Source organism: Mastigoproctus giganteus, chromosome 3 (assembly GCF_048544385.1).
Source record: "Mastigoproctus giganteus isolate SK-2022 chromosome 3, ASM4854438v1, whole genome shotgun sequence".
In the NCBI taxonomy this organism is placed as follows: domain Eukaryota; kingdom Metazoa; phylum Arthropoda; class Arachnida; order Uropygi; family Thelyphonidae; genus Mastigoproctus; species Mastigoproctus giganteus.
Window position 1 is genome coordinate 70,538,725 of NC_143577.1, and position 20,543 is coordinate 70,559,267.

The 20,543-nt window shown below is 35.7% G+C and overlaps 1 protein-coding gene across 2 annotated transcripts in view; it reads left to right on the forward strand.

Moving 5' to 3' along the window:
* Positions 1-20,116, forward strand: part of LOC150088073 (coiled-coil domain-containing protein 134-like) — a 37,586-nt gene extending 17,470 nt beyond the window's left edge. Inside the window, exons 3-6 of one of the 2 annotated variants that reach the window (XM_090370558.1) lie at positions 1,633-1,717; positions 5,574-5,752; positions 9,184-9,255; positions 19,979-20,116. In XM_090370558.1, coding sequence (XP_090226684.1) covers positions 1,633-1,717; positions 5,574-5,752; positions 9,184-9,255; positions 19,979-20,086 — 444 coding nt within the window. In that variant the 3' untranslated portion in view covers positions 20,087-20,116. Of the gene's footprint in view, positions 1-1,632; positions 1,718-5,573; positions 5,753-7,794; positions 7,892-9,183; positions 9,258-19,978 lie in introns of those variants that run through there. The other variant, XM_090370559.1, reaches the window with a different exon arrangement.
* The last annotated feature ends 427 nt before the right edge of the window (positions 20,117-20,543 follow it).

The window sequence follows — 20,543 nt, forward strand, 5'->3', positions numbered from 1 at the left end:
GTTGATGTGATGTTACAGATGGAACTATGGGGGTTTTTAATGATAAAGGGAAAATTTTTCCAATTATAGAATAGGATACCATACTGTATTATTATGTCTCATTCATGTGTTTTGTTGTAGATGAGGTAAAAGTTGGGAGAAGGAAGGAGCATGTCTGAAGTGGTGAAATATTTATACCTAGCATCTTACCAGTGCTCCCAACATACACACTACCAGCACTCTCTCCATTTGCAGATTACAGAGTAGAGGCAGCAGGATTTTTGCAGTAACTGGTTCAGTTTCCTCCTAAAGCATTATTAGTAGTCTGGATGTAGTGGATTATTGGTAACTGACTTGTGAAAGGTGTTTTTAAAGCTGTGCCTTTAAATGTAAGAATATCAGATCTCACTATGATGCCCATCATAAACTATAAAGACATAAATCATATGTTATGATAGAGAAGATAGGGAAATGTTGGAGCTTTGCAATGGAGGCCAAACATTGGGTTTTCTACTTCAAGCATCCATTAAACCATCACAGCTAGCAGGGAAGTGGGGGGGGGGAGCAAATATATACTTATTACTGCCATTATTTCCTAAATGATTATACAATATTTTCTTTTTACATTTTGATATACTATGAATTACAATAAATTGTTTGTTTTGAATTTAACAGATACCACACACAAGCCATTGCATTTATGTTTCTTGCACCCCACTCCATTTCTCATGTCATCGCTGTGATATGCCAGTGAGAGTTGTTGAAACTTCTGTATTGGTTTGGTTTTGCAAGCTTCACAAAAATGACATGCAAACAGCTGTGACAGATGCCATGTGAGTGTCTGCGCTTCAATTTGGTGGCTGAGTGACCTTGAAAGAAATACCATAGAAACATTAATTATTATTATTGATATTTATTTCTCCATTTAGTTATGTACAATATATTATAAAGAAATACCATAAAAATATTCCTTATTATTATTATTGATTTCTCTCATTTAATTTGGTGTGATATTCTGTAATTGAGTTTTGCAAATCATAATTAATAAAACACTGTTTTCAGTTCAACAATAAACTAAATTTATAATTGAAACGTGTGACAGATGTTAAGTGAGTCTGTTTGTTCTATTAGGATGTGAGTCATGGAGAGCTAATTATAGTGGTGGTATTGTGATGGATGAAGAATCATGTAATACCTTGATTCACACCCGAGTTGTCACTTCCTGTATACTAGGCATTCAAGAATATTTTTAGACCCTACACATGGGGATATATCATGGCTTGGCAAATCTGGTTGCCATTTGTGACTAAGAAATTCAATTTGGCAACTAGTGTTTTAAAAGTGCATTATACAACAATATCCAGACTAGCAATTGAGTGATTGCACTATATTAATTAATAGCTACCTGAAATGCTCTACAACAAATCTTGTGAAATGTGGTGTTTTAATATTTTTTCAAGGAAATTACAGATATACTTTTTTCAAAAAAAAAAAAAAAAAGTGGACGATGGAACATTTTTGGTAATGTTTTTGTAATTCAGATAGAAAAATGCACAAAATTTCCCATCGTTATGCAAAGGAGAAAATGAGTGTTGTAGAGTGTAATTAATTTCTTCAAAGTATTTTATTAATTCTCTATTTGTTATGTTATAGGTATTATTAAAGAAAAAGATTGCTGTTGAAAGCTCTGACTACATACCAGGTGCTGACTTTCCATTAGAAGAAAATGTTAAGGAAGGTTGGTTCCATTATTTAAATTTTTATGTGGTATATTACATAAAATAAAATATTTTATATACATAAAATATTATTTTCAAGGACATATAAAGTTGATTCACAGAATTTTAAAAATATACTGTTCAAGAGATAAAGTATTTATAAATATGTCGTTCATTCTGTATTTTGTTTTGTATTTTATTTATTTTCTGTATTTATTTTGTATGTTATGAACTTTTTTAGCTGCATTGCAAACATTTTAACTTATAAAAAAAGACAACTAATCATATGTTACCAGTAAACACAGAGACTTGAAGCTGCTCATTAAATTTAGTTATAAAACCATTTCCATTTACACAGGATTTTATAAGCTTATATCTCATACAGTTTGATTGTTATAAATATGATTATCAAACCTTTTTGAGCAAGTAATGCAGTGTTGTCTGACAGCACTAAAGCTAAAATGATGACTTTTCTCCAAAGGCAAGGAGTTTTACTGATGGTAATTGAGTTATGATCATAGTTTGATATTTGAGTTGAGATTAATTGATAAGTACAGGGTGGCTATATAGTTCTTATCTATTTTGATTAAAATCACATTTACTTTTCCAGACAAATAAAATGTATATATTAGAAGAAAGGATCACTGTTATATGTTAGTAGCTGTCTGAGTGGGAAGTCTTACAGTCAAGTGAGGGCAAGTTTCACAAGTTTTGAAAACCCACCATAGATTTAACTATTTATGATCTTTTCAAAATATCTAAGAGATCAGGAATGAAATACCTTATTCCCTATTCCATCCTTAACTCTTGTTTATATTCTAAACCATGGTTCTCCAAGAGATGTACCAAGGCTATGTATGTCACAAAATTGATCGATTGGAATTAAGTATATCGCAATTAGCTTGTATGCAAATCTTCAGCTTCATTTTCTGTGTACATTGAAGTTTGTGGCAGTTGTAAACAAGTTATTAACTAATCCGAATTTCATTTTAATAGTGTCCAAAAGTGGGGAACTTGTTTTGCATCTGAATGGTAGTTGAATCTTGTGCACTTTTTTTTAATGCTATTGGCTAACCTTTCTCCTCTGTTACATCCTGATGGTACAGGTATATCTTTATCTTAAGATAAAGCTGACTTAATCCTCTTACCATTTGGCACATGTTCCATTCAATTACTACTTTAACTTTCCAACAGAAAACAGAAAAATTCTGAACAATTTCAATGCTAAGAGGTCCCTATGTCTGGATAGCATTTTTCTACTGTTCCTTAAAAAGTTCTCTTCTAGAGTTAACCCCTACATTGTGTCACCTTTTTACATTCACTTATTACACTGGTGATTTTCCTTCTATATGGGAATTTGCTTGCATTCAACCAGTTCCTAAAAGGGAGCGATAAAGTCCTCCTTCCAGTTATTATGAAGTTGCCCTTATCCCAGCTCTTTCCACTATAATGGCAAAATTCACAAACCAACTTTTGCTCTATCTTTAATGCAGGGGAAGGTTTGGATTAATGCAACATAGGCAGCTATCAAGAATGCCAGAGTAATGAAAAACCTTAAACAAGAATTTGAAGGAGTGTAAAAGGAAATATAATTGAATGGAAAACAACAATTATGATCAGAAAAAGCTCTAATCCCTTTGACAAGGTACTTATTAATGACCCATTTTGATAATTCTTGTCCTTATCTTTTTTTTGGTGTACAGTGAATATGTGCAAATGACAACGTATGCAAAATATATATTATGTTAGTAATGGCTAATATTAGCATATTAGCCATTCTTCACAGTTACGTAGACTTTTTTCCCCAGTGAAATTAATACATGCAGGGCTAAATTTATGCCTAGTCAAGTTAGCCAGTTGTCTAAGGTCTGTAGTTGGGCAGGCCCATTAAAACTTCTGCCCCAAATTTTTTGGCATTAATTACATATATTTTGAAATCAGACTTGTGTAAGCAGTTGCTTTAAAACATCTGCATATTTATAAAAATGCCCCTGAGTACACACTCCATTTCCAAAGGAATATAACTTATTTTCAGTATAATAACAACTTTATTGTGGAATAATGATGATCATATTTATTAGCCAAAAATATCAGACATGTAAAGAGAAGGGTCAAGATAAACTAGTAAATAGGATCCTTGATTTGTGGGTAGAGGGTAAATGAGGATGGAGATGACGTAAGATGGAGTTTGAGCAAAGTTAGAGGAGAGTTGATCCAAGATAGAATGATTCAAAAAAACTGATCTCAAATAGATGGGATTAAGTTATGGAAGAAAAAGATTTTTATTGGCCAAATCAGAAGAAAGTACATCAACACAAACATGCAGACAAGTACTTCACTGTTCCAGCAGGTATTAACATATGATTTAAAATATACTAACAGCAAGAAGTACAGAACATATGTCACATACTTTTTTTTGTATTTTATAATGTACAGTAATATTTCATATCTGTCATTGGTCAGTTCATAATGAAATAAAATGTTTACTCTACACAGTGAAATCAAGTAAATACTTCCCACGGAACTTTAATCACCAATATTTATAATGGCCACAATACTGATATTGATTTTGCCCATTTTTTTTTACAAAAGTGATGTAGTTTCAGAGTACGTTTGTGGTGTTTTTTATTCAACTATGTTTTTCACATCATTCAACTACCCAGTTTTATGGCTGGAAGTCTGCTGCAAAATACTCAGTTCCCCAATTTTTTTAACTTAGTTGTGAAATAAATGCAATTAATCACTTAAAAAATTGAAATTTGCTTAAAAGAATTAAATCACCAAACAACCAATTTGATAAACTGCAACATATTACCATGATCGTTTCACATATATCTTATACAGTATATCTTTCACACACACACACACAGAATACTACCAAGCAATATTGGTTTCATGTTCTATCTTCTTGTCATGTCAAAGATGAAGTTTTGGCACTACCAATAACAGACATTGGTATATTAGAACTTAAATTCCAATGCAAGTGATGACCACTATGCGGCATTTGTGCAGTTGGCAAAGCAAAGTGTAATGGACATTTTGTATGTGACATCTGTTATTGAGAAAGTCATCACTTTAGGCAACCTTATGTTTTTGGCTTGTGTGCATTGTACCCTTAGCACGCACCTTGTTCTGGCCCTATTACTACAGGTGCAAATATTAGTCCTTGAACACACTTGTACAGACATGATATAACAATAAGCAGAGAGAGACCTAACTGAAGTATTTAAGGCTTTAATTGGATTGAGTGAACTAAATGCTGATGACACATAAGGGGACATTAATTTAAACTGAAAAAGGATGGTTGCAGGATAGATGTACAGAAATTTACCTTCAGCTGGAAAGTAATTGAGTGTTCAAATAAACTTTCACTTGGTGTGGAAAATAATAGTAATGATGAATGGAAAAAGACTAGGGTTTGAATCTTATCAGTGTCTGGAAGAACTTCGAAAGATTTTTTTTTTTAGAGTTGGTGAAAACACAAGTGCACATACCTTTACCATTGCACATCCTTACCAATTATACAATTTCAACAACAGACAAATGTACTCACTGCCATTTTCATTCAAGTATGTCTGTGTGTATATATAAATGGTTCCTCATTGCAAATAATGTGTGGATGCTGATAGTTGCTATTTTTGGCACCTATGTGGGGGAACCTAGTCTTTGAAGTGCAATAAACAGTGATGGTAAATTTCTGTTCACAGGAGCATTTAAAAATGGTAATGTTTTTCTAGAAATATTTAGCATAATAATGTTCTGGAACTTACTTTATGGGTTTCTTAGAACACATTTAAGTTTTAATCCTATTAATTAATTTGTATGCCTGTGTGTAAATAAAGGTACTTTCTAAGATAGTATCTCTTTCAATTTCAGCATTGTCCCAAATATTGGAAAATACAGCTTTCTTTTGTGAAATTTCCCTAAAATTACCTGATGTCACTCATAGTATCCTGATCAAACATAATGACTGGTTACAGCTTGTTAAGTGGTGTGTTGGATTCTCTAATTCTACTGGATTATATGATTTTAAAACAACAGAGTTACTAAATTTGGTAAGCTATTTTTATGCTTGTAAAGTTAAGAATCACTATCTGTTTATTGTTCATAATGACTACAAAAAAATATTAATTGTAAACATGTTCATGATGTTGCTGTCATGTTTTTTCAAGCACTTTTCAGATAATGATATAATTGATTGATGTCTACCACCCCCACACTATCATAGGAATGTGTATGCAGTGCACCCAGTTTGTCTGTTGTAGCATATCATGGTGTCTAATGATATGCCTCAAGTTTTTAGCTACAGGGAAATGGATTGTAATGTTGTAGCTCCTGGCAGTTCTAACTACCCATCTGAAAATTTTACAGTTTTTTTTGTGAAATTTATGAAGAATGCTTCTCTGAAAGTTTTATGGGAGACTATCTTTTTTCTTTTTTTATTTTTTTTTATTTTGCATGGATTTCAGTCATTTGTGTTGTTTTTTTTTAAATGCATTTCTGTTATGCTTTTCCAGTAAACACCTGTTGTGAATACCAAGACATGATCAGTATAATTTATGTTTGTCAGTAATACTCATTCTAAAATAAATCCTTGGCACACATAGCTTTAGATGTTGATGCACCATAAAACTCCTAATAACCAACTAAAATAAATCCACAGATGCAAATATTGATATCTTTTCTCAGGATATTTCCAACAGCAGAGAGTTTTAAAAGAAACTTAATATCATGATAACTAATTTGATGTGAATGAAATCATCATTTTGCAGACATGGAACTTTTGGTCAAAGCAAACAAACACCAAAACCTTGTATAAGGCAGTCACCTGTTGCCATTTTCATTTAAATTATGTATACTTGTACTTCTGTGATTAAGCCTGTGATGTTTTTTCTTCTCTCTCCCTACCAATGAAATATTCCTGGAATATAAAAAGTTTTGATGGCAAGTGCTATGTAACAATAAACAAACTGGGAAAACAAAAATAAAGCTAATAATTAAAAATTCAGTATATTGCATTTATGCATTCATTAATCAACTGCATTTGTGCATGTTTTTGATATTGATAATTGATAATTTTATTGGGTTATTAATTGATAATTAATTGATAATTTATTGGGAATACGTATTGTGTAATGTCATTCTGGCACGTTACAGCAGAAAGACCAAACTGCATTAAAAGTTTTGCAGATTCTAACTTGCAAAAGTTATCAGGTATATTAAGTTCTCCTACTGTTAACCTTATCAATATATGTTTGATGATATGTGGGGGTTTTTCAGTGTCAGGGAATGGTTGATTGAGTGTGTTGTGGTGTTATTTCAACATTGATGGCAGTGATTTTTTTTCAGTGAAGCAGGCTGGATGACTGCTATTTTTAAGGGTGCTTTTAGGATATTTTAAATCTACATCCTGATACATTTCCAGGTCTTTGATTGTGTAACTTCACATTATGACAATTTTTGTGAAATTTGTGTCCAGTTAGATGCAAAGTAGAGGATGCATACAAAATTTGTAAATTTTATATAAACTTTTTTAACTGTCTAGCTGGTGTACCAAATTCAAATTGGTTAGCAGGTGCTGATGAATTTTATATACCAATGAATTTTGTACACCAAATTCAAATATACCAAATTGAATACTAAATTCAATGATGAATTTTATATAGTTTTTTTGAGGGGAAAAAAAGACAAGAAGCAGTTTAAATTAGAAAAATTTTAAATTTTATTCTTAATTCTGACCTTATATTGGATAATAAGATCCAAAAAGATCTTTAGATAAAAAAAAAAGAATGGTTGGGTAAATTGGGAAGTTTTTTTTTTTTTGGCTGCTGCTGTATAAGCTTGCTTTCTTGCATCATATGCCTCTGTTAATACTAAGCCTTGTTATTAAAAAAAAAAAAAAAATTCCTGATTACCATAAGGCCAAATCTCACATTAGGAAAGTGAGAGAAAAAAAAATTGATCAAAACTGTGGAAAATTGACATAGGAACAGGTGTTTTTGATAAATGTGGTATCATAAAATATTTTTATGGGTATGCTTTTCCAATTAAAAAATAATTAATGATGCAGATTGAAAGTATTTTTGTACTCCTACAGAAAACTAATGCAGACTTCCTGATAAAGGGCAAAAAAAGGCTACTGAGGTATTCTACATCGACAGAAACCAAGATTTATCCTCCTTATTAGTACACAGGTATGTGTACATACAGTTGGGTTTAAAAAGGTGATGCACTCTGCATTAAAGAAAAACAATTTAATGTATCAGTTTATAAAAAACAAGTTGCAAAATTTATGCACAAAAATCTAGATGCATTAGCATATATGCATATTGTGCCTGTTGACTTCACCATGCTGTTTGCCCATAATAATTTGCCTCCTAGTGGATAGATTTTCATGAAAATCCATCTACTAGGAACCAAAAGCTACTATTTGGGCTTTTTAAACAGATTTTTGTTGAGCCATCTTAAATTTCATTAAAATTGAACCAAAAGAAGTCTGGTAGTTATTATTTTTATGTACATATGCTATCCACATACCATATATTGTGTTTGTTGCTATGCACTGGCTGAAGGAATGAATAAGCAGTGTGGCAGATGCTACATTACCATTCAAAAGTCATTGCTTTTTTTTATTTATTTTTTATTTTATTATAAATCTGAAATTATTACTATTTGCTAACACACCTGAGCTGTAATGTACTGCACATATTAACAAACAAGATTATATATTAACTACCAAATAACAAGGTTATGTATTAACTGCATATATTAAATACTAAAAACAAGATCTTGTTTTTGGTACATTAGAATGCATTGATTGCATAATTCAAGGTATACCTGTTAAAAAATATCTGGTTTTCAGTAATGATATGGAGTAGTGTTGTTGTTTTGGTTTTTATTTTGAAGTTAAAATAAAGGTTGCAGGATAGATGTTGAGGAGGTTTGCCTTCAGCCAGTGGGTGGTTGACTGTTGGAACAAACTTCCATCTCTTATTATGTAGATGGGCAGTTTGAATGAATTCCAGGAAGAACTAGAACAAATTATTGGAATGGGTGGACAAGTGATGTGCGAGTTTTTTTTTTTTTTTTTTTTGCTGATGCTTTATAAGCTTGCTTCTTTGCATCATATGCCACTACTACTACTAATAATAATGATAAAAAATCTGTGTGGAGAAATGTTGGACTCTGTATTTCTTGGTTTTGAAATGAATTTTAGAAGCCCCCTCTGCTTAGAATTAACATTTCATATGATTTGTTTACTGAATGACGCATATAATGATTACATGTTTCTGAAAAGAGCTACGGTATTGAATGTTGTTATTTTACCCTTATTAAGCTATATTAGTTTGCTTCATGAAGCAAAGAAAATGGAGTACATGTGCAGTTGGGTTAAAAACATGTTATGAATATATTTTATTAAAAAAATTTGCATTTGTTTTTATGTATTTATTTCAGAACCTAAAATGATATTTATTTTATATTGCAGGCTTCCCAGGAATTGAACATAATACCAAGGAATCCAAATTATGTTAACCCATATTCAAAGAAGACTTTAATGGTAATTATACTGATTTGAAATTATGAAATGGTTTCGTTAGTTCCTACTAAAGTTTTGAAGTTAATTATGAGGGCATCTTTGGACTCAGGAGAGATTCCTTTGAATTGGAGAAGTGACATTGTATCACCAATATGTTAAAGGCTCCACTTTTGTAGTGGAGCCTTTATGTAGTAGTAGTAGGTTGGTCTGTAGTTATCGACTTTGCTCTTAGCGAAGTCGGTAACTACAGACCAGTTTAGTCTGACTTCAGTGGTAAGGAAAATCTTAGAGGCAGTGATTAAGAGTGTAGTCCAGGGACATTTAGATAGATATGACATTCTGAATAACACACAACATAGTTTTGTTAAGAGAAAATCATGTTTAAGTAACTTAGTAGGCTATTTTGACACAGTTACCCATGAGCTGGATGTAGGGAACAATTTTGACATAGTTTATTTGGATTTTAGGAAAGAATTTAACTTAGTCTCTCATAAGAGGTTACTGTATAAGCTGGAACATGTTGGTATTACTGTAAAAATTCTAAGATGGACTGCTGGGTTGCTGCAAGGCAGAAGGTTGTGATTAATGGATTCGGATTGGTGTAAAGTCAGAAGTGAGTTCCCCAAGGATTGATTCTTGCACCAGTGTTGTTTCTAATTTTCATAAACAACGTCGATGATTGGGTTAGAAGGCTTGACGTCAAAATTTGCAGATGAAGTAAAGATTGGTAGAGTAGTTAATGATCAGTACCAGGCAGTGCTCCTTTAGGATGACTTGAGCAGGCTGCAAGAATGGGCAGAAAAGTGGCAGCTATGTTTTAATGCAGCAAAATGCAAGGTCTTGAGGAATGGCAACCTCAAAATAAATTATACTCAAGGTGGGGGTGAATTAAAAACAGTAGAGGAAGAAAGGGATCTGTGAGTTATAATACAGGCAGATACAAAGTTGTCTAAGCAATGTAAACAGGCAGTGAGGAAAGTCCACGGTGTTCTATCATGTTTTATTGAAGATTGTCCTGTAGAGATATGGAGGTCATAGTCCCACTGTATAAGGTAATTGTAAAAACCACATTTGGAATACTGTGTTCAAGTATGGAGACCTCATCTGAAAAAAAAGATATTAAGCTTCTTGAAAGGATCCAAAGACAGGCAGCTCATACAGTGAATCAGCAAATGGACGATTATGTAGGCTACTGAGCTTGGAAACCAGGCATCTCAGAGGTGATCTGACTGTGGTTTATTAGGCTCTGAAAGGGGGAATGAAGGGGTAATTTTCACTGTTATAAAGAATTCCGGAGCTAAGGGGCATAAACTTAAGTTACAGGGGTTGTGGTTTAGATTAGATTATAGAAAGTTTTCTTTTAGCCAGAAAGTCATTGATTGCAGAAACCTTCAATTGCCTTCACAGGTAATTGAAGCTGGCTGTTTGAATAAAATCAAAGGTCAACTGGATAGTTATCTGTATGAGGAGGGAAGCAAATAATTTATATTTTCTTATCTACTCTTTTTTTTTTTTTTCTCACAGCAAAAGCCCATGGCTTCCTTGCACTTCACAATAAACCTTGCCTTGTTCAGGTTTGGAGTGCCAAGCAATATTAGTGACCATTAGTGATCAATTCTGGACTCACCACCTTCTGGAGAGTGCCAAGACTTACAGAGCCTTCTCAGACTTTGCCCAGGCCGTATATGCTAAGCGACAAACTTTACCACAACCACCAAACCCCAACTAGGAAAGTGGCGAGATAAATAACAAAAGGAATTACCAACATAGGAGAAAGTGTAAACAACAAAATGACACAACCACACTAGGGACCCTAAGATCTTATCACCCAACAAGTCAAGAAAACCTAAGCTCTGAATAAAGTGACCACCTTCTGCAACAAACAGGAAAACTGCAAGTTTGTGACCTCGAAACACCTAGAGAAACAGCGACCACAAACAGCTTCCTCTCAACCCAACAGTTGGCTCAACAACCACAACTGACCACAAGAATTAGTGACAGCTGTCACTACACACTTGATTTAAACCAGAGATGAGACAAAAGGAAATTGATCCCAAGGAAAGGACAATCATACTTGACCAAACACATGGATGTGACAAACTGACCAGCACCACAAGGAAAGAACAACCAAGATATTGGAACAAAGACCAGGACAGCAACTGATCACTGCCTAAGCCATATGGCGACCCAGGCTGGACACATAGCCCAGCCTGCTTCCAACCCCTATCCCTGGCAGGGGAAGGTAACTTTTCGGCACCTCCCCCACCTGCCATCCAAACTTCCCTCTGGTGTGGCCTGGGGCTTGCCACACTGCCTAGCAGGGGTCATCTCTTCTATCGACCCCTTACTTCTACTTCTACCCCCCAGTCTTCAGCCTCCCCTCTCTCCCACTATTATCTTTCATCTAACATATAGCCTCGCACGTCTAAATTTATTAACATAAAAATTTTGGCTGACCTATTAGGCCTTTTAACACATCTGTCTAGCATTCAACCCCAACCAGCGATTTCCTAACAGCAATCTCATTAAGCATTAACATCAAATGCATGAAATTTTTTTTTTTTTTTAGGTCCTAGCCACTGAAATTCCAGGAAACTAGATGGCAGGACCTGCCAGAGCAACTTGTGATACTGGACACACCAGGCTAGCCTCCACGTGGCAAGTTATGGGCAACGTCGGCCCCACTAGGGCCCGGCGGCCAATAAGCTGGCCAAACAATGGGCACAACACATCACACTGCACAGATATGGCCCACACACTTTCAAGTCTCTGGCTTGACAGTGTACTGTCCTCGATAGAGCAAACACATGCGGAGATGGGAGAAATCCCAGGTGCCGGGAACATACCTTATAGTGATCAATAGTGTGCCTGCTTTTAACTTTATTATATGAGGTTTGAAAACTGAAAACCATATTTAGAAACCCTATAGGTATAACTATATACTTATACCTATACATAAACCCAGTAGAATATATATGTTGGGCAGACTTTGCATTAGTAATATCCCATCGTGTTTGCAATGCCAACGAATGCTCAAAGTTGGGAACAGTTAATATAAGATTGTGGTTCACACATGGTGATCAGTTTTTGAGTGTCTGTGGGATAGAAGGGTCAGAATGATGATCTTTCCAACTTCAAACATGGAATGATTGTGGGAGCAACGTGTGCAGGTGTTGTATTTTGATGACCTAACATGGTTAAGTGATTCTTCTGTTCTGTGGTGTCATGAGCCTACTGTCGCAGTCTCAACAGTGGTTGAACAACCAGCCGAAGGTCACGCATGGGACAGCCACGTGTGGTCAATGCCTGTGTTGTTTGTCTTATCTTGTAACACAGCAGCAGTGCGGCACAGTGTCCCAGCTAACCACCCATAACATCCATAAAATGTAGTAATAGCAAGACAAATATTTGCATTTGGAGAAAGTGAGGCCATGTCAATTGGATGCACTGTTGGCTGTTGTTGTTATTTGATTTTTAGGAGCATTAGCAACTAAGGCCATATTGCACGGGGGTTATGCGGTGGTCATTCCCTGACCTTTCCGCATCCTCCGTATTTGGTGGTGACAGGCTCGAACCCCGGTCTAATCAAGAAGCATGTGCTACGCACTGCTGCTCCTCCTATGTCATGGTTTGGGGACTGTGTTTGTGGCATGCCCAAGGTTCTCTGATCACCATTAATCAATGGGAAAGCCTTTCTTTCTATTGTTACTGACTGACTGCACCCCTTCATAATGACAGTGCGTCCAGACAACTCCGGTGTTTCTCTATCAGCAAGATAATATGCCATGCCACGAGGCCTGGTGCCGACCGGGCTAGCCAGATGGGTAAAGTGCCTGCCTGGCAACCCAAAGGTCGCGGGTTCGAATCCTGCCTTGGGCTTGGATCAAAGTACTGCAAAAAACCTTGCGAGGTGCACTATGGCCACAGAAGCCGATGCGCCAAAAACTACCAAAAAAAAAAAAACGAGGCCTGGCAGGTTGCTAACTGGTTTTTCAGACCATGACAATGAATTTTATATCCTCCCATGAATGTCCAGCTCATCTGATCTCAACCTATTTGAGCATATTTGGGACCTACTGGAAAAGAACATTCAGCACTATGACTATCCACCTGACAATGTGCAGACATTACTGGACACATTGCATAATGAATGGATAGCTTTACCACAGGATACCTTGCAACATGTTGTGGAGTCCATGCCAAGATGCATATGGGCTGTATTATTAGCAGCAGGTGGCCCATGAGGTATTAGGTAGATGTTTCTAATGCAAAGCCAACTCAGTATGTGTTTGTGTGTGTATATATACAAGGTGTGACAAATAAAGTTCCCAGACTGGTGCTGCTGCGGTCATTTCGATGAGTTTGAAAATAAACTGAAGTGGTATGTTGTAGCTCAAAATTCCTCCAACAGTTGGTGGTTCAGAGATTGTCCTGTACACTGACAGGTTGCAAGTAATAACTAGTTTCGTTAGTAGTGTTAACATTCTGTGTCATGATTTTTCAGCGGAGCAGCAAATGAATATCAAATTTTGCTTTAAACTGAGAAAATTTGTAACAGAAACACGAAATGTTAAAAACTGTTTATGGTGATGAAATGTTACTGTATTTCCCCATGTATAAGACGCACCTTAATTTTGGGGCCTGAAATTTGAAAAAAAATGTATTACATAAAGTTATTGAACTCAAGTTTTATTCATCATAAAATTCATACAACTTCTCATCACTGTCAAAACTCCCATCCATTAGCTTGTCCTCATCTGTGTCTGATGACGAATTACTGTCTTCATATATTGCCTCGTCCTCAGTTCCATCTATGGCATTTGAAATGCCACACTTATTAAACGACTTGACAACGATCTCAATCTTGATATTATCCCAGGATCTTTTCACCCAGGTACAAACTTCTATAGTTGGTTTCTTCACTCTTCCTGGTGGTGTCAAGTTGTCCCCAGAAGACTTCATCCATTGGTTCCATTCGTCTCTCATGGCAGCTTTGAAGGGTTTGTTAATGCTGACATCAAGTGGTTGGAGCTGTGATGTCAAGCCTGCAGGTATGACGGCAAGTTTTGTTTTTTGCTCTGCAGCAATCTTCTTTGTGTTTTTTGTTATGTGTGCCCTGAACAGATCAAGCACCATTAGGGCAGGTTTGCATAAGAGCCCACCTGGTCTCCTGCTCCAAACTTTCTCAAACCAGATCCATCCAACCCTTGTCATGAACGTGGACAATCACTCCTCGAGGAATGTCTTCTTTAGGCATTGTTTTGTTTGAAAATCAGCTTAGGAGGCAGCTTGGTTCCGTCGGCAACAAGCTAGAACAACTGTATAATGGCTCTTTTCATGTCCACTTGTCTTCACAGTTACAGTTTTCGCCCCCTTCTTATCAACAGTTCTGTTACTTGGGACATCAAATTGAAGGGGGACTTCGTCCATATTTGCAATCTGTCCCAACTCAAACTGATGTCTTCCGATATTGAATGACAAAACGATGAAATTCAAGGACCTTCTGCTCATAGCTTTCAGACATCTTTTGGGCAAATCTGGTGCGTGTATGCATGCTTAGTCCATTCCATTTCATGAACCTGAAGCACCAATTGTGTCCTCCTTTGAAATCAGTAACTTCTTTTTCATCAGCAATTCTTCTTGCCTCATGCTGAACCATCTTTGTGGACACAGGAATTCCAATTGCCCTTTGCTCTTCAATCCATATCTTCAATTCCCTCTCTAAATTAGGCTATTTTGCTGACTTGCCTCTCATGGCCTTCTTCTGCCGTGGCGTTTTCAGTAGGGTTTCTTCTTCCCGTAGCCAGTCTCGGATTGTTTTCTCAGTTGGAGGAGGACCAAACTTACATTCAGCAGCACGATTTCCATTCACTTTTGCAAACTGGATCACTTTTAATTTGAATTCAGCACTGTACGAAAATCTTTTCTGGGCAGAACGTGGCAAAATGTAACCTAATATACCGGTAACAAGTGTGAAACAATGAGTAATATTTAATATTATTAAATGTAATATTTCATGCTTTGACAGGTAAATATTTTTTGTTTTTTTTTTCATGTTATAATATTCCTTTTCAAATTTGATGTTTGGTGTTTTGTATATTGCACATAGTTGTCATATAATGCAATGATTCTGAACCAGTGATGCCTGAAGAGAAGTTGAAATTCCATACATAATGGAGCATTGTGGATAGAATATTAGCCAATACAATAATTCTAATTATATTATTGTATTGGCAAGCAGAGTTGTCTTTAAAGTTGCATTTTATTTTGAAAGAAATTTCATTAAAGGTTTTCCACTACTGTACATGTAATTCATGCAGATTGAAGAAAGCAATGACTCAGGACGCCCTAATTTTTCAAGAAAAGAAAAACAAAACTCGACAGATATAAACAATCCACTCACAAAAACAGACTCGTCTTCAGCTCACAAAACTAAATAATGGAAAAAAATCATACAATGGAATTGCAAAGGTTTTCGCAGCAATATTGATGATATCTATGAATTAATTCGCTATTACAACCCTGCTGCCATGTGCCTACAAGAAACGAATTTAACACTCATATAAATTTAACTTTCACTCGTTTAATTAAATTTAACAAATTTAAAAATCTTTGTTAAAAATCCAACAGTCCCCATGGAGGAGTAGCTGTACTTGTGGAATCACGAGTCCCCTCCAGGTGCATTCCATTGCAAATACCATTAGAAGCTGTTGCTACATGTATAGTTATCGGTATCACATTGACAGTGGTCTCGATATATCTCCTGCCAAACTATCCATGCATATTTCAGGATCTGGAAAACCTTATTTCTCAATTACCGTCTCCCATCTGTCTATTAGGAGATTTTAATGGACATCATCCATTGTGGCGTTTTCTGGTCTCAGATGGACGTGGTAAGCTTATTGAAATGCTACTTGACAGAATTTGACACTATTGAACACTGACTTAACCACTTGCATCCATTTTCCTACTGGGTCAACCACTGAAAGCTATCAATCTGCTCTCTGATCCTCTTCTCAACTATAGAGTGGGCAGTACACAACAATCCTCTAAATAGCAATCATTTTCTGCTGATTTGTAGCATTCAAACCACCCAGTCCAAACAAACAGAAACAAAAATGAAATGGAGATTTTCCGAAGCTAACTGGACAAAATTTACCAATCGTGTATCTTTTGATGAGGATATCATTTAGTCTTCTTCTGTTGACACTGCCACCTATCATATCACAACGCAGATACTAACAGCTGCAACAGCCGCCATCCCACAGTCTCAAATAAGAAACCATTGACATAACAATCACTGGTGGAATGGTGATTGTAACAAAGTGAAAAGGTAAAAAACTGCAGCATGGAACACCCTCCACAAATATCCCACCACTGCCAACCTTATAAACTTCAAGAGACTGAGAGCAAAAGCTCATTTCATCCAGCAAAAGGCCAAAAAAGATTTATGGGTAAAATTTGCCTCCTCAATCAACAAAGGTATTGATAATTGAATAATCTGTGAAAAAATAAAGAAGCTAAGTGGGAAATATCATATATCACCTTCTATTATTAACTGGAATGGAAAAGAGATCTCCTCTCCCTGGGAGATTGCTAATGCTTCAGGAACTGTGTTCTATGAATTGTCCACCTCAAGCACATATCAACAGTCTTTTCAAAAAATTAAAGCTGAAGTTGAGAAAAGGAAATTCTGGGTTCAAGCCCGTCACCACCAAATACGGAGGATGCGGAAAGGTCAGGGAATGACCACTGCATATCCCGGAGCAATATGTCCTTAGTTGCTAATGCTCCTAAAAACCAAATAACAACAACAAACATAAAAGGAAACTAAACTTCAAAGCTGCATGTCCTTTACCCTATAACCAACCACTCACAATATGTTTGTTTGTTATTTGGTTTTTAGGAGCATTAGCAACTAAGGCCATATTGCTCCGGGAATATGCGGTGGTCATTCCCTTGACCTTTCCGCATCCTCCGTATTTGGTGGTGATGGGCTCGAACCCCAGTCTAATCAAGAAGCGTGTGCTATACACTGATGCTCCTTCCCACCGGGCTACGGAGGCAACTCACAATATCTGAACTCAAAGAATCTATATATACCCCAAGAAACAGCACTCCTGGCCCTGATGGAATTTACTATATAATGCTTCAACATCTCAGTCAGAAATCACATGGTGATACGGCATCCTAAGAGATCTCCATTCTATTCATATGAGAGGCCATTTACCATATTTTATTCAAAGCTTCCTTTAACACAAATCTTTACAAATTGGGTACTGGCAAGTTTTATCTCAAACATACATACAAGAATAAGGAGTCCTACAAGGCTGTGTTCTTAGTGCCACTCTGTTTTCAATACGAATAAACAATATCATAAACAGCATTCCAAACACCGTTGATTCATATCTCTATGCAGATGACCTTACCGTATCCTGCCATTCCCAGAATATGAACTATATCGAGAGGCATCTACAAATATCCATAAATAACATTGAATTATGGATGGCACAAAATGGATACAAACTGTCAAGCCATTAATCTACAGCCATACATTTCTTCATAAAGCACAGAATGCATCCTGAACCTGAGTTGCATTTAGCCAGTCACCCTTTACCATTGTGAACAGTATTTGCCTCCTAGGGATAATTTTTGATAGGAAGTTAAACTTCCAGGAGCACATCAAATATCTTAGAGCAACTTGCACAAAGAAAATGAATATACTCCAGGTCATCTCCAGCACATCTTGGGGTGCAGATCATTATACCCTGCTCCACTTATATATAAGTCCTTAATTAGATCTCGGCTAGACTACAGAGCACCTGTTTATGACTCAGCTAGGGAGAGCACCTTAGACCGTCTTGTCCTCATCCAACACTCTTCTCTTAGGATAGCCCTAGGTGCATATAGAACATCACTAGTTCAAAGTCTATGTTGAGACTAACCTCCACTTAGCATCAGAAGATGTTGCTGATGAACTACTCAGCTAAGATTAAAAGCCTCTCTACTCATCCTGTTTGGCCTCTACTACATGATCCTCAGTGGAAAACCCACTGAGGATCATGCAGTAGAGGATATTATCCCGGGTTGATAATATTCTCAGAGAAACAAAAGATCCAGATCCCCGTGGACTACCTTCACACTTCCTTCTGATGAATACTTTGAGTTTTGGGGTAAAGGTTCCATAGTAAATATTAATATCCAACAACTAACTTTGCTCATACACAAAAGTACCTCCAGTTTACCAAGATCTATACTGATGGTTCAGTCTGTCAGTCAAGTAGGTGCAGCTGCTGTCTTCCCTAACACAACTGTTTCAATTTCACTTCCAGCCAAATGCAGCAGTTATACTGCTGAGCTTCATGCCATTAAACTTTCTCTGAAAAACATCTCACTCCTGTCAATAAATAAAAGCATAATATATACTGATTCACAGAGTGCTATTTTAGTTTTGAAAGGCACTTCCCCACCTAACAATCCTTTGTTAAAACTCATAAGATATAAGCTGATGTGTCTTCATGAGCATGAGAAAACTGTCATCTTCTCTTGGATCCCTGACCTCAATGATATTCCAGGAAATGAAGGTGCAGATGATGCTGCAAAGCATCCTTCCAACTTAGGCTCAATAAATGATCTAGTCCCGTATCCTGATTATAGACACAATATACGGAGAACATGCATGGAACAATGGACACGTCTGTGGAAAATGCAAACTAATAACAAGCTACTTCAAATAAAACCTGAACCACAATTATGGACTTAAAGTCTTCATAAAAATAGAAAAGAAGAAGTAATCTTAGCCAGAACCCAAATAGGTTCTGATTCCAAATAGGTTCTCATCTCTATTTATTTACAGGAAATGATTCTCAATGTGTGCACTGCTCACAACCACTTACAGTAAAACATATACTCCTTGAATGCAGCTTTTTCAACAATGCCCGACGAACATCTTTTAGTTTTCATTTCAGATCTAAAACAACCTCTGTCTCCCAATAGCATTATAGGCAAAGAAGCAAATATATCTGAATTCTTTCTCTATTTAAAACAAATTCAAATGTATGACTGTTTCTAACTGCTGTACAAGCAGTTCTTTTTTTGTAAAGTCAATTGATTTGGGAGGTGCAGTATGGCCTAAGTTGCCCTTGCACTAGAAAACACCACAACAGCCAAACAAAAAAAAAAAAAAAAAAATTGTAAATACTTCCAGTGCTTGTCATGGAACAAGTGAAATTGAAATAGAAACCAAATGTGTCCAAGAAAATTATATGTGGGATAAGTATCACACTTCTAGCTGAAAAGTAATCAGTAATGGTGCTTGATATTGAAAACATTATTGAGCGCTGTTAAAATTCATGCCAATGTAAGTTTGATAGTTATTTTAGTATTTAAATTTAAGGGATGTGGTTGACAGCATGTAACAATGTGTCTGTTACAGGGTTAAAGATTCCTTTTAAAAACCACTTTAGATAACATAAGCACACTCCTTAAGTTTTACTCATCATATGTGGTATATTATTTTTGGCACTAAAGAACATTCTGTATTAACCACATAACTGTAGTTTTTACCTTGGTTTTCAGAGATGAATATCATTAACTTTATGCTGCTGTTCAAATTAGTAGCCCGCATTCCTGTTTCTGAAATAGAAAAATGTTTTGATTTATTAGAGGACAGTAAAAAAAAATCACATTTTCTACTTGGTTTCAAATGTTTCCTCATTTATTTATTTGTTGCTATTTTTTTTAGGTTACCCCTACTTTAAAAGAAGAAATTAAACAAAAGAAAAATGAAAAAAAGAAGAAACAGTTTCCTAAAGGACCTCGTCTTACTGGGCCAAAGCGAACAGAACTTTGATGTGAACTTGTTGTGTATAATAAATGTAGTAAAAGGGATTTCTAAATTTTTTTTTTTTTTTTCAGGTTTCATGTATAAGTTTGTGCAACATATTCCACTTTAGCACTGAACTTTGCTTAGGAGTGTGTAATGAAAACTTTTTTCTTTATAAATAATGTAGATGATTTTTAAATATAAAGAATCTGTGTTATTCTTTTAAAATTACTGATACATTTAAACATTTTTCTCTTATGAAAATTTGCAATTTGCATCTAGTACAGTTCTGTATATCCGAAGCTTACCAGTAGTGAACTGAATTGTTATAAGGGAAGATCATATACAGCATAACATTGCATAATGATAACATAGCATATTGACTAGTAAGAGCATGTAATCGTTTCAATTTCAATGAATAGTAAACTTAGCGGCAGCTAATATCCTAGCAACAGCAAGCAAGCAAGCAAGCAGACAACAACAT